Source organism: Egretta garzetta, unplaced genomic scaffold (genome assembly GCF_000687185.1).
Source record: "Egretta garzetta isolate BGI_Z169 unplaced genomic scaffold, ASM68718v1 scaffold819, whole genome shotgun sequence".
NCBI lineage: Eukaryota > Metazoa > Chordata > Aves > Pelecaniformes > Ardeidae > Egretta > Egretta garzetta.
In genome coordinates this window covers 361253-375584 of record NW_009260833.1, presented here as the reverse complement: position 1 = coordinate 375584, position 14332 = coordinate 361253, and the positions used below count along the sequence as shown (strand labels likewise).

Below are 14332 nucleotides of genomic sequence, written 5' to 3'. Positions count from 1 at the left end.
CAGAGCAGAGGGGCTCCAGCCCTCGGAGCATTTTAGTAGCCCTCCTCTGGCCCCGCTCCAACAGGTCCATGTCCTCCTGGTGCTGAGGGCTCCCGAGCTGGACACAGTACTCCAATATTAGGAAAGCAGTACTCTAATATTAGGAAAGCATTTTCTCTGGGAAACATAACCTTCCAGGTCAGCTGAACTTCCCACCAATACCATCAAACCTAACTCTTCAGTGAACATTTCACACCAAATGCACCAAACAAAACGAGTCGGTTGATGCTAACACGCGAGCGCCTTCCCTTCAGTTACCAATTTTCAGTACTTTTGAGGCATAAGTCAGCCTGCATCAGTAAGAAGACAAGAATGCTGAATTGCGATCGTGGCTGCAGGATTAAAGTTATCTCCCCTATACCTTGAAGCCACTGATCCAAAGTGTTATCGATAGTGCACTTCATCACAGGCAGAAATTCCGAGTTCATGAAGAGCCCTCGGTTTGGATTCCTGCTCGTCCTCTCCCGGTGACTTCTGGAACTGAAAAACTCTAACACCAGCTTTATCTGCCAGAGCTCAAATGTCTCAGACATTTCTCTTCTTTTTAATCTCCTCACAGCCTAGCAGAGAGGAAATACAAAGTGACTGTGAGAAAGTGAACTGGAGGAGGAAAGAAATGTTGCTGCCATAATCATTAAGTAAATGAACCCTAACACCTCCGCTTGCCAAGGGCTGCCCTCCTGAGCACCTACGGAGAGAAACTGCCCGCTAACACTTCTGGGGTAATTTCAGTTTTCATCACCTCAGATTATTTTCCAGTTTGCTTTTAAAATCTCTGCTGCCTCCCTGTCAGCTCGCTAATACGTCTCCCCTCCTTCCTTTCTGTCTTCTACAAAAATCACAGGCAATGAGCAATACTCTTATGCCAAAGCGTAGCTTTAAGAAAGAAAAAAAAAGCATTTACTCCACCTGATCTATGGCTATGTACGTGGGCAGCATCTCTGGATTTTCTTGGGTAACACATTCATAAAGAATTGAGGAGAAAAGATCCAGGATTTCCTGTTTCTGATAAAAGACACATGTTTAACAAAGCACACATGCTAGATACAATTTATTTCAGGTTCTTGCATTGCTCACATTTCCTTCCATTAAAGTTAACCCATGCACTGACATGACATAAATTAGTGATAGCCAACAATGCTAACGCAGCTTGCTTTCGTTCTCGGGCTTATTAAAACGAGGCATAATGCAGCTATATTTTACCCCCTCCCTCAAGCCATTTCGTGCAGAGAAATACCGTGCAAAACACCCTAACCCTTCTGCACTGAATTCACCTAAATGCTTCAGGACACTGAACAGGGCTCTCAGTATTTGTTAAACACCTTCTGCAATAAATACAACCGGTGCAGACAACTAGCAGCAACTGTGAGGCAACCGACAGGAAAAAAAAATCCCAAATCAACCCAACAAAAACTATAGGTCAATGCTGTTTCACACCTTCGTGTTACAAAACATCCCTTAGAATATTCCCCGTCCCCACTGCCCAAAGGACTGAATTCTGCTCCTCAGTTTAACATAGGATTTTCCCACCTTTTGTTCATGCAAGCAAGAAACCATGCTAGTCCATATCTAGGCATCGTACCTGGCCCATGTTCACAGTTGGTTTGCAAAAGTAATCAGCGAATGAAAACAGAGCAGGATCAGAAGTGAAAGCTGAAATCGCTTCTGGCTAAAAGACAGATTAAAGCACACTCTTAAAATGGACTTTTTGGTTTTACTGCACAAATGTAGTAGTGGTTTACACCCAACCCTTCCCCAGCACACAGGTGAGAAGACTGTAACCTACATAAAGCACATCACGGGCAAAACGCGCCCAACGCTTCCGTCTGCCCACGACAAACGTACATTCACATAGCTGCTCTTCGCTTAAGCTCATCGCATGCCCTGCAAAAGCCACCAGACTTCCTTTCCCTCAAGCAAAGCAAGTAACTTCAGTACTCGTAACCATGCGGCAGAGCTAGGCGCTGGAAATAAATAACACCGCACGACCTGCTGCGCTTCCCTCGGCCTTTCCAGAGGCAGCGTTCCTGGCAGGAAACCAGTTTGGGAGCGATACCTTGAATGCCCGAGCTTCAGAGTTTTGGTGAGTAACAGTCTGTGCTAAGAGACTGCGCCAGCCCATCGGGTCCTCCTTGTAGGAGAGCTGCCCAGCTCTCAGCTTCACGTACAAGACGCCACCCTTTGAAAGAATTGATCTGAAATAACAACACCAGTGCTTACTTTAAATTGACGCACATACACAATGAGGCAGACTGCTAAAGGAAGTGTGAACTCCAACAGCTCATGTCTGGCAATATCCCTGTTCAGGCTTTGTCCCAATTATTTAAAACCTGCCCCACTTATGTATATACAGAAGTCCTGGTACCTTCAAGGCAGGCTGCTATGAAACTGTGATGTGATGGCAGGCAATGGCAATGAAAAAGGCACGAGCCCTACAGATATAAGGATTAAAACTCGCCAAAACCATTGGAGCTTCTTGCTAAGACTCTTCAAGGATGAGCTCCCAGCACGAAGCAAAATCACACAAGTTGGTATCCACAGCTTTAAGGGCGTGCTAATGGTTCTTCCTCCATGAAAAGAAAAAAAAAAAACCCCAACCCAAAACCCAACAAAACCCCACTATTCCTGACCAAGCCTACAAATAGAAGTGTGCAGCAGTTCAAAGTTACGCTATTGCGAAGCAGCTGCGTGTTTACCTGATTTAGAGTATCAGTTGCGCCATTAACTGTAGCCACTGGGCATCCTTAAAATAACTAAATTATCTGTATTGAAACTAACTACTTAGCATAACAACACAGCAGCAATTGAGATGTAGTAAGATAGGGTAAATTATTTCTCACACATGCATTTATCTCCAGAACAATGCCGGCCAGGTCCCTACCAGTTTAAAGGGCTGGGGACAAGATGTTGTGCAATGAGAGCTGGCAGGTTCAGAGCATCTGGAGAGCCAGACAATAGGCAAGTCCCAAGGGCACCAGGTTCCTCAGTCACCCACGCTGGTTTCTGCTGCGGCAGCACAGGAAGGCTCTTTTGGGCAAACAAGCGCTCAAGTGTGGCAAAGGCTCAACCCAGGAGGACAAAGCTGGCTTCTGCCAGCTCTGCTGCAGCAGAGGAATTGGTACCTGCCTCCCGACCTGGAGGACTCTGCACTCTGCCTCAGTCCTGTTCGTTATCTTTAATGGCATGGACCAACAGACGCTGCATTGTAGTGCTTAATTTAATTTAAAGTAGCTAGAAAAACCGTGCTACTGATGAAGGATGCAGCTGGCTGCTTCTACACGACTCACAGCGGCAAGTTACACTGTAGGCTGCGGAGTGCAAAGATGAGAATGATTTTACCCACAGATACTGTATTCCGGTAAGATTGCTGTTTTTCACAGTTGCCCGACGGCGAGTTAAAATGCAGTAAGCAGTACTTTGTATACTTCACGTAACATGAGAAAAATAGTATTTCACAAAGCAGTAACAGTTAGCTAAGTACTGTATCAACAGTCTGGGAAACATGACATCACATCCACTCAAAACTAAACTAAAACCATGAGTTAAAGATGGTTTCTGGTACTGCTCAATCCCGCTGCCAATATCTGCGGTTTTTACTATCAGGTTTTCCCCTGGCCTGTTTTTGCATGAATTATTCACATCAACAGGTGAAACCAACTACGCAGTTTCTTTCTTCACCCTAAAGTGCTGTCAAATGCACAACAGTGAACCGATCAAAACCAGACTTCTTTCCAAACCGTAGGTGGTTACAAATAGAGGAGGTTTTAAAAAAAAAAAAAAAAAGTAAAAAAAAATTACTACAAGGTCATTATTCAGTTAGGCATTATAAAGAATACTTACTTCAGATGATTCGTTCCCTTGCTTAAATCTATTAATAATTCCCAGTACCGTGGTCCCTTCACTCTGATCTGTCAATGTAAGCATTTTTATTATTAGATGTAACCAGAATCAGAAGAGTCTTCTACATAAGCCTACAGTTCTCTCTGGGCCCTTACAAGGGCATGTGCCCTTTCATAGTGCTACCCACCCTGAAAGCTTCAGGAAGAGCACCTAGCTTTGTCTCCCTTGCAGTGAAGCTTTCTGGCACAGGGAACTCCCTGCTACATCAGATCTTGAAAGCATTATGATCAAGACTGAAGAGAAGCACGTGGCATGATTTAACACGTGCTCCATAGGGACAGAATTGTCTTCAGAGCCATTCCTATGGGACAGCATTGTCCAGAGCCTGGCTGAGGTCGGACAGGGAATGAAAGAAAAGTCACTAAGTCTCTGTTCTTGCACTATTTGTGACAAACTGGGTGATTAAATTCCTCATTAAAACAGAGATTTCCTTTACCTGCTTCAGTAAGTGGAGCTCTGGAAGAAGCGTGGGTGCCATCAGTTCCTCTGTGGCTTCTGCATACCACTGCGTGCCCTTCAAAATGCCACCAGTATTCACATATTAGTAAAGCTCATTTTCAGGTGAAAAGAAAGAAAACGTGCACCTCATTTGTAACAACTCCATTGGCAGAAGTCAGTCAGTTTCTGTTCTTGAGTTCTGAGTAAATACATGACTTAGCATTGCCTTTAATGTCAGGAAACACAAACCTAAATTAAAGGTTTATCTCCCATGGATGGATTAACACATAACATTGTGCAAGTCAGGCACACTTCAACTGAAATCTGAAGGTCTGAGAAGTAAACTGCATTATGAACATGCAGAACTCTTTGCCAGAACCACAAGGGATCCATGCTGCACCTCTTCTCCCCCAAAATGCCAAGAACCCTTTCTTTAGTGCTTTCATGAGCATCCCCTGTCTCACGTAAGCCTGCACAAAAATCAATCCCATAGAAGGGACTCTTCCCCAAAGACACATAATGCAAGCACCCAGGAGAAACACCAAGTTGCCCATTTCAGCAGAATTAGGACGAGGCTTTTAAACCCACAGATGGTTCAAACCGCCTCTGTGCCTTTGGAAGTCCTTCCTATTTAGAAAGAGGACAGCTATGACCCTAGGTCAGTCATTACATACTTGACTGAAGACTTTGTGGTGCCTTTTACTTGTCCTGTATTCCGCTCTCAAGGTGACATCAAAGCACATGTAAGGTGTGAGTGGGCTGAGCAAAACCCTTCAATCATTTGCGTAGAATTTGGCTCGTCTCCACCACAACTTGAAAACAAACCCAAGGCTGCTGGCCACAACAATGAAAACAGCGTGCCTTGGGTATATCAGAGTCTTCAGTTGTCTCCCACAACTTCTCAAAGGCCTTCGCTCCTTACTGCCACCCAGACACATTACCTTGTACGTAACCTCTATCAGTGCGTAGCAAGGAGTGTTTGAATCCACATCAACGGGTGTTAAGAGCCTTGGTTCTGCTGCCAGCACGTACAAGTGACGCAAAGCCTGAAGGTGGTACCTGTGTGTGGGAGCAAGGAATTCAGTGCTGCGCAGTACAGGCAGAGAAATAACCCCCAAATACCAAACGACACACAGCTCAATAACCAAATACAGCTGTTGATTAAACTAAAGAGAAGTTTGTAGTGACGTAGGTTTTACATTGCTTTAACCCATATGCGTTGGCTAACAGAAGAGTGAATCATAGCTAAAACTGATTAAGGGCCATAAATGGGCAGGTCTTGCATAAAAATCTTTTCGGCTGAGCAAACTGGAACAGTCAAGCCACAGGAGCACAGCTCAGAGCCTCAGGAAACCTGCTTGCATTTCCTCAGTGACCAAAGATCACTACCATCATCTATCTTATATCTTTACTTATTTCTTCTAACTTTTTTTTTTTTTTTTTTTTTTTAAAATCCTCAAAAAAAATGTACAGAGTGCCCAGGAAAAAAATCTAGCTCATTTGCCTCTAGATAACCTTTTCTGTAAAAAGACAATTTGGCTTAAGGAAATATGAACCCTAGCAAGCCCTTACCGGTTGTCCGTGCTGTGAACAGGGAAGTGAGGGTACAGAGCACAAAGGAGAGCAGCAATTGAAGAATTTGATGTGCTCAGTGAGTATCTGTAGAAAAACATTATCTATTAGTTTCAGTGCTAACGAAGGCCCACAAAGGTGTTCAAAATATTTTGGTGCCCCAGGGAAAGGAAGGACAGCAGCAAAGTGCATACAAACAAGGAATTTACAAATGTGTTCCTATAGCAGTCAAAACAAACATGTAGCAGTAGGAAATAAACACAAGCCAAAAACATTCCCATGGCATTCAAGCAAGGCAGTATTTAGAAAACAACAGGACTTTCACTTGCAATGGAAAAGGTCTTTATGCATTGGTATGTTATTAAAAAAAAAAAAAAAAATCAGTTACATTGCACACTGCTCCAGCTTTTGCAGGAGAGGTGAAAGAAAAAAACCTGCCTTTGGAAATGGCAAGTTACCTTCCTCCTCCCAAAAAGAGAAGCCCCAAAGCCATGTGGTGAGCCAGGTGGAACCCGTAGTTCATCTCGCCACCCGTCTTCTTGTGCATGAAACGGCAAAGCTGAAGGACTTTCAGGTTTCCAGAGCCAGCCATCACCATCGCGAGAGACAGCAGCAAGACGCTCAAGCATGTTTCGAGATTATAGTGACCTGTCTTCAAGTAGAATAGGGAAGGCATTATTACACTTCTGCGGTCAAATGCATGCTTCTGGTCGGTCTAATATGCTGCTTTCTACCCCAGAGTTCAAAAACCACATTCCACAGAAAGAGGGAGAGCGGAGAACCAGCAAAGTCCTTAGCAAAAGTGATTCACAGCCCTGCCACATTCTATAAATAGTCTGTAATATAGAAAAGTAAAAGGGATGTTTTTGTTTCCATTAAGGTTTTGGTGAGGGTAAGCAAAGTACGTTACACAACAAAGCCTCCTTTCCATTGAGAGAAAACTAGAAAGAACTTACTATTGAAGCTGTTGGTGCTGACAAACACTTCAGGAAATCTGTTGCATATTTGTACTGGAAAGAAGAGAAACGCATACTAAATATAGATACAAAAGGTAAGTTACAGCTCTATGGAGATTGAAGGGAAAAAATAAAAACCTCTTACCAAGCACTTAAATGCTGCCAGGTTTTCTGAACCAGCAAATCGAAATCCCAGTGACAAACATGCTCCAGCAATGATGTAGACATGAGCTTGCCTAACAAGCAACATAAACAGGAAATGACTAAATATTTCTCTTTTCCTCATCTGAATACACATCACAAACTCCTTTGTAATTAAAAAGGGGGAAAGTTAAAAAGACAGACTTATTCTTTACAGAAAACAGAAAATAAAATTCCCTAAATATCAAGGGAGAGATTTCTTTTTGCACCCTGATGTCTCTATAAGGAATTCAGCAGCGTTTTTCAGAAGAATTTTTTTTTACGTGTTACTTACGCCAGTGTTTCTAAACTCAGGTCTTCAGATGAAGGCAGCTCTGCTGCATGAAGAGATATACTGTTCTCTCTTATGATCTACAAAAAAGCATAAGAGAGGAAAAAAATGAATCCAGGGGCAACTGGTTAATTACCTGACGCTCTGGGCATTGAGGGTTCATAAGAGATGTGAGACACGTCTGCTTCACGGGCACGTAAGAGCTATTTTCTCTTCCACATGCTATTGCTCCATTGTACTGCTGATCCAAAAGGGACACCTTTCAGTGCTCCTGCATCTGATCCCTTAAAGATCTCTAAAACAATGGCAAGACTGTGTCAGAAACACGATGGTACTGCATGTACTCAAACATGAGAGAAAACAGAACAGGATGAACGCTCAAGAGGTTCCGTAGTCCATCAGCATCCTGTATTTCTGATAGATATTTAAGTTATTTGTAACGCTGAACTGAAACCTCCTGGCAGCAATTTTGCACCTGGATTCTTACTTGGTCATTGTGGAGGGAAGTTTAATCCCTTCCCCCTCTCTGGCACCATTTTATATCTTGAACAGTTGCATCCCTCCTCAATCCTCTCCCCTCTAGCATGAGGGGATGGGAGTCCCCAGGGATCCCCTAACAGTCCAGGAATCCAACGTAACCATAATCTCTATCATGTGAACACAATTAACGTCCATTTTCTTGTGCAGCTCATGTGACTAAGGAAATGTTGACATGCCGAGCAATCCAGCGAGATGCAAAAACTGGGAAGTAAGCACATTAAGGGTAAATACCTACTTGAGGCACGTTGCTATTAACCCACTTGGAATTGGGCAAGATGTCATCCCACAAAATCAGGCACCGAGCCAAGGTCTGAAAAAGTGAGAAAGCCAAAACATAAGGAAGAAAAAAACCCAATGCAAACATCAGTAGTATCTTTTAAGTCTACTAAGTGCATCCAGAAACACAGACAATCCAGCTATCCACCAGCAGCTTCTTCACTGCTTCTCAGCCTTCATCTCAGAAGTGACAAAATAGCTTTTATTTTAAAAGATGCAGATTCTGCTTGCAGAAAAAAGAACCACAGAATAAATCCTCATGAGATCTGTATCTGGTAAACAGAGATGAAAATTCGCTCTATACTTGTAACAGATGCTGAGGCCTAACTTACTTTTTATCTGTGAAATTAATTTGGGAAAAGCTACAAAGATTTACCTAAACTTTTCACATTCTTCATCAAATGTATCATTCAAGTATTTCTGACTAAATTCTGTCTCTAGTGCTGCATGACAAGCAAGCTGCCTTACTACAAGCAGAAGCTGTTTGAAGGTATGACTTTGGCTGGCAAGCAAGAGGGTTACCAGCTGTCTAAAGGATTCTGCATGATAGGCACATGGGCTGGATTAAAAATTAAAATTAAAAAAAAGAATGCATTTTTAGTTTTGCTAATTAGACAGAGAAATGAAATAAAAGAAAACCTTACCCTCAATAGAAGGAACTCTGGTTTTACAAAGTCCAGCAAATACATGGTATCTGGTGCTTGAAGCCAGTCAGCAATGGATCTGCAGAGCACAGTAAAGGAATGGGGTTTCCAGATCTTATTTCAGCAATGCACAAAGTTGAGTAAGCCAGACAAAGCAGAGTCAACATTACAGTTTAAACTGCTATCATGAGTTGCTGGAAAATGTCTGAGCAATTCCAAAGTTAATACCTGTTGTTAGTCTTTAGGTAGATCATAGCAAGTGCAAGCGTGGCACCCGGACAAGTAACATCCACATTTATGGTGTCTCCCTCCTGTGAAAACACAACGCATACGTTCAGACCAGCTGACCAGGAAGGCAACAGCCTGTAGTAATGTGTCGAGGCATTCAAAGTCACTTGGTCCATCGGGATACACACACCCCTCTCAGACTCCTAACTATTGCTATCTTCAGCTGAAAGGAGCAAAAGTCATCAACACGTACCTTGATTTGGTAACTGGGAGACTTGTGCTTCTCTCTGTGCATTCCCGCTTGGAACCGCCTGTGACCCCCAACCATGTACTGGTAAAGCTGCTCAGGAACGTTGAGGTCTGACATGCCTATCAAATTGCTGCCGTGCTAAGGAATGAAGAGGAAAAGAAGTAATATGGAAGTCCTTTATATGAGAAAAATAAAAGCTTTTGGCCAAAGGCAGCTGGGAGTCAAGGATGAAACTGCTCTTATTACCCCACCCCAATATATGATGATTCTTCTACTAATTGCAGTTGAAATGAAGAGAGGCACTTACCCCTAGGCAAACCATGCCTAAGGCCAGCCCAGATGCAAGGGAATAGGACTCCCTGTCTGTGCAGTACTCCATTTCTGGTCCAGGGGGACGTCCTGGAGAAAAACAAAACATTTAAATTAATCTTTTAAAATTCCAGCTAGTAAATGATGTTTAATTAAGCACTACATTTCTAATAAAATTAGGGGAAAAACCCAAACCTGTCCCTTCTCAAGAAAGTCCTCAGTGGAATTGCAAATAATTGTCCCTTAACCCATCCATCACCAAATAGCAAACCCCTCCAGAAGCAGTATATATTGCTAAATGGTATTGTTGGAGTTCAGAGAGACAGTGGAAATACCATGTTACAGTTGCATACACTTTAAGACCTCTGAACCTACCCAAAAGCTGTCAGAAGAGCTCAAAAGCTGCTGCTAGAAAAGATTGTAACTATCAAATTACCAGAAACGTAACAGACACAATTTCACCCTTAAAATTGATCCCATTCTGTTTAATAATCCACACAGTCTCTTTTAACTGAAGTTACATATAAACACGAATAAGAACTTAACCGTTACAAATAAAATCAGAAGAACTATGCACAGAATGAGGACACAATTCAGATCAGAAATTTACTGCTCAGAATCGGCTCTCAAAGACAACTGTTTAGAAAGCCTTAAACAAAATGCAGAACAGGAGACTCTAGGACACGATGGCTGCACCTCCACCAAGCTAGTGAGCCAGAAAGGCTGTCCTTGCACGAGGAAAGCATTTTTTCCCCGCCCAGTGCCTCCACCTCTGGTTTGTACAGTGGCAGCTACCTCATGGACAGACAGGAGAAATAACAAATGTCTGGGAAGCATCAGATGCGTTGGGTACACAGAGTGCAACAGATCTGCTCAAAAGCTGGAGAGGGTCAGGATCTCTGCAGATATGGCATCTGGGTCAGGAGTGACATATAGTGACAGCAATCCTTTTACCAAGTAGCCGGCAACCCTAGAAACCCCAGACCAGCTCTCATCAGACAAAATTTCCAGATGGAAGAAGTATCTAGGTCCAGCAAGGATGCTGCTACATTTCTTCTGTTAAACCCAATGATTGTTCCATGCCATACAAACACACAGTTCACAGTAACGCCCATTCCTCTGAAAACAGAAGGCGAGGTTTGGCAAACGAGAGGTGAATATTGTGGTGGGAGATGTACAATTAAAAGAAATGTTAAAATTCTCAGTTCCCTGATGCACTGTGCAGATCATTCGCACCTCGTGACTCTCCCCGTCCACATCCCATTTTTCCAGTGTTAGCACCTACCTATTTCAGCCAGCAGAACCTCGGCTGTGTGCCTGTGAGCGGTGCCCTGATAGACCAGGCCTATCCCGATCACGGCAGCCACCTGCACATTGTGGGGGACATCCAGCTCTGTTGAAGTTGGTGGCAGGAGGGCAGGTATGTGGATGCTCAGGAGGCGCGTAATGGCCATATCCATCGTGCCCAGCTTGGCAGCAGAAACGCCCAGCAACAGTCCAATACTCGTCATCTCATGGCCCTGAGAAAGGCGACAAATATCAGTGATCAAAGAAAGCAGATGTGTTCGGAAAAGGAAAGACACTTCTAATACGAGCCTTACAGCCTCAAATATACACAGCAGCGAAACTTTTTTGATCCGCCTCTTCAGGAAAACGACCACTAGCTGTTATGGGTGTAAAGGTATTTCCCAAATGCACCGTCTTACTGCAAAGGCAGACTTCAACTCAAACAGAAATTCTCACACAATGAAATACTAAGCACAGTTATAACGTAGGTGGTTAGTTTCCAAAAAAAAAAAAAAAACACCAACCCAAAACTCAAACACTTGGGTTGTTCTAAAAACAAAACCTGAAATTTTTGCTTTAAAAGGATCTTACCCACCTCCTCGGTAGTTCTTTATCAATCCCTCCCCCAAGCCACATGTATCATTTCCTGGCATTTAAGTTTGAAAGTAATTATGTCTTCACAACCTCTTACGATTTGAGGTGAGATTTCAAGAGCACATAGGATTTTCAGCCTTTTAATGCAAAACCCATAAAATCTTGAGTCCCTAGCTCTAACTCTGTAACGCAAAGGTTAGCAAGAGCATCGTGATAGAAACTGGGCGGCAGTAATTCAGAGCATTCACCTATCCCAACGAGCTGTGTACAACGTGGAAAGATTTAGTGATAAAACTGCTGAAAATTTTTTGAACAGAAATGAAGTCCTGCACTACTAACGTTAACAAAGTGACCGATATTCTCCCACACTAGGAAACTTCCAATTCAGTGTTTCAAAGAAATCTGCTGACTTTTGCTTTCTTTCTTTGTTTTAAGACTTCAAGTCCTACAGATATGTTCCTCTGTCACCTGCGAGAGAAGGCCTCACCTTGGTTAGGTAGTCATGTATATTGAGTGTGGCAAGTTTTGTGAGATGCCCGTTGAGGCCCAGAGCCATGAGGAAGCCTGCGTATTCGTTTGCTAGTTCAGCAATTTTGGGCTTGTTATAGACAATCCAAGCAGAGTCAATCTGCGAAGCAGGTGCTATCTTCAGGCCGGCAGCTACCCCGTTGTGAAAGCTGGCCCAGCAAGCCATGTTAGGAGGCACATCGATGTTCCCACTGTTCAGATCAACAGTGGTGTTCCTAGGAGGAGCACGGCCTGCCCATGACAAAAATCATTACAAGCATTAAAAGGTGAATCCAAACCGCTTCAGAAACAGCTCTCAAGTTAGCAGGGTGCCAAGCGAACAAACCCTGACAGCCCGCTAGATAACACTTTTTATCTGAAGGCAGCCTTAGGTATCTTCAGGCATGTCAGAAGACAGAAGCATGGCACAGTAGATAAACCAGCATTGTGGACTCTGCACTATCCATAACCTGTATGACACCAATGCTGATCAGCTGCATGCCCTTAGGCAATTTATTTCACTTCTCTCTGCTTCTCAGAACATACCCGATAAGGTCTCAGTGTTAGATAATAACATTGGCCTGATAACAAGAAGCTAGCAGGTGACAGATTCAAAACAAAAAGAGCCACTACTTCACAAAAAGCACACTTAAGCTATGGAACTCTTTGCAGAGACACAGAAGATGCTATAAAAATTACAAGAGGTTCAGAAAGAAATGGGGTAACAACTGAAAGAAACCCCGACCAACGTACCAGTTAGATTCAGCTTAGGGATGGGCAACTGCTCCGTTGGAACAGGATGATATGAGAACAAAGTGAACATTCCTCGTCCAACAGGTAGTGCCATGGTTCGCTGGCACAGCTGTAACAGCCTGTTGGGGAGATGGCAGAAAAAAACCAAATCAGTTGCTTAATACAGAAAATTTTTCCATATACATGATACGAAATGGACCTACAGACAACAGGCACGGGACAGACCGTTCTTTCCTGCCTATGAGATAGCATGATGTCTTTCCTTTTTTTTTTTTTTTTTTTTTTTTTGTAGGCTAAACTTTTGAACCAAATCTCTGGTCCTTACAAGATTAATCTCAAAGATATACTTTAACTGACACCTTGTTGAAACTCGTCTCTTTTTCCCTTAAAACTAAGTGCTAGTTAAAGAAATCTGTGCTACGGACAATTTAGCAGCCACATCAGAAACAAGGTGAAAGGAGAAAGCAAAACAAAGCTGATTGCCATATGGGATCTTGCTATGACTGGTGATCACATCTAGTAGTAACCTGTGTACAGAATTAATAATGTGCTTCCAAGAATGCTGACCACAATTCTCTATGATTTACTCTGGAAACACTTTCTAGACTTGTTAGATTACTCAGCTTGTTAGGTCAGACAATAATTTGATGCATTCCTTTAGCTTCCTACTTCTGTAGTGTTTTGCTTGTTAATGATGTTCTGAGGTTTGCTTTTTTTCTTGTTTTTTTTAAAGAAGATACTTTTAACACCCCCAAAATAAGTGAATAAAGAAGCGGGACGGGGCCAATTGCGATGCCACTAGGCACAGAATGGCTCCAACAGGAGGTTTCAAAAGAGAGAGGGATGGGACAGTGAATTTGCTTTCTGTAAAATTAATTTGGTCCCCTGGCCCAAGCCTTGCTTAGACCCAAGATCAACCCTGAACAAAGGGCTCTCCAGTTTTAGGCAGGGGATTGACGATGCTTTGTTTTCTACAGACGCATTTTCTCTACAGAGTAGGTCCTGCTTTTATTTCACACTTTTTAGGTGGGGGGGGGGAGGGGGGAAAAGTGCTACAATCTGCTTTCAAACCCTAACCAATCTCAACATGATACTTGGGGTTCAAACTAACCATCTTTCCCATGTGCTGCTCCAATCTGGAGAGCCCTCCAACTCAAATACAGCAAAGTTTTGATGTACACTGTGCTTCAAAGACTTGGATTATGAAACCCAACTCTCTTCCCTGCACCCTTCACTCAGGTCTGCCTATTTTAACATTCCGTTCAGACTAAAATACATTGCACCGTTTGGTTAGACAAACTTAACTTTAAGCCACCAAAAATATTCAAACATTTTCCACCTGAGTGAAATACTAAGAAAATACTGCAAGAAACGGAGACAGTTTTTACCGGTTTTCTTTCTCTTCTATGTATTCATGGTCACTAGCTTCTGGCATCTGCACTACATTGACGCGTACAGGACGGGCGCTCTGAAGGAGCCTGCGTACTTCCTGCACTCTCAGATCCTCGCTCCATATTAACGACATCACTTCCTCGTTCATGTCATTCATGCCATCCTCATCCTCTTC

General features: G+C 43.0%; 1 protein-coding gene across 1 annotated transcript in view; it reads right to left on the bottom strand.

The window, feature by feature from the left end:
- Positions 1 to 14332, bottom strand: part of ANAPC1 (anaphase promoting complex subunit 1) — a 40274-nt gene that overhangs the window by 2030 nt on the left and 23912 nt on the right. Inside the window, exons 25-45 of the mRNA XM_035902384.1 lie at positions 14154 to 14328; positions 12766 to 12884; positions 11993 to 12264; positions 10910 to 11144; positions 9623 to 9714; positions 9319 to 9453; positions 9066 to 9148; positions 8838 to 8916; positions 8153 to 8227; positions 7381 to 7457; positions 7051 to 7141; positions 6906 to 6959; positions 6408 to 6601; positions 5950 to 6036; positions 5319 to 5436; positions 4376 to 4453; positions 3880 to 3947; positions 2096 to 2234; positions 1622 to 1708; positions 949 to 1044; positions 401 to 599 (exon numbers count right to left, since the gene is read on the bottom strand). Of these exons, the coding sequence (XP_035758277.1) occupies positions 401 to 599; positions 949 to 1044; positions 1622 to 1708; positions 2096 to 2234; positions 3880 to 3947; positions 4376 to 4453; positions 5319 to 5436; positions 5950 to 6036; positions 6408 to 6601; positions 6906 to 6959; positions 7051 to 7141; positions 7381 to 7457; positions 8153 to 8227; positions 8838 to 8916; positions 9066 to 9148; positions 9319 to 9453; positions 9623 to 9714; positions 10910 to 11144; positions 11993 to 12264; positions 12766 to 12884; positions 14154 to 14328 (2553 nt within the window). The remainder of the gene's footprint in view (positions 1 to 400; positions 600 to 948; positions 1045 to 1621; positions 1709 to 2095; positions 2235 to 3879; positions 3948 to 4375; positions 4454 to 5318; positions 5437 to 5949; positions 6037 to 6407; positions 6602 to 6905; positions 6960 to 7050; positions 7142 to 7380; positions 7458 to 8152; positions 8228 to 8837; positions 8917 to 9065; positions 9149 to 9318; positions 9454 to 9622; positions 9715 to 10909; positions 11145 to 11992; positions 12265 to 12765; positions 12885 to 14153; positions 14329 to 14332) is intronic.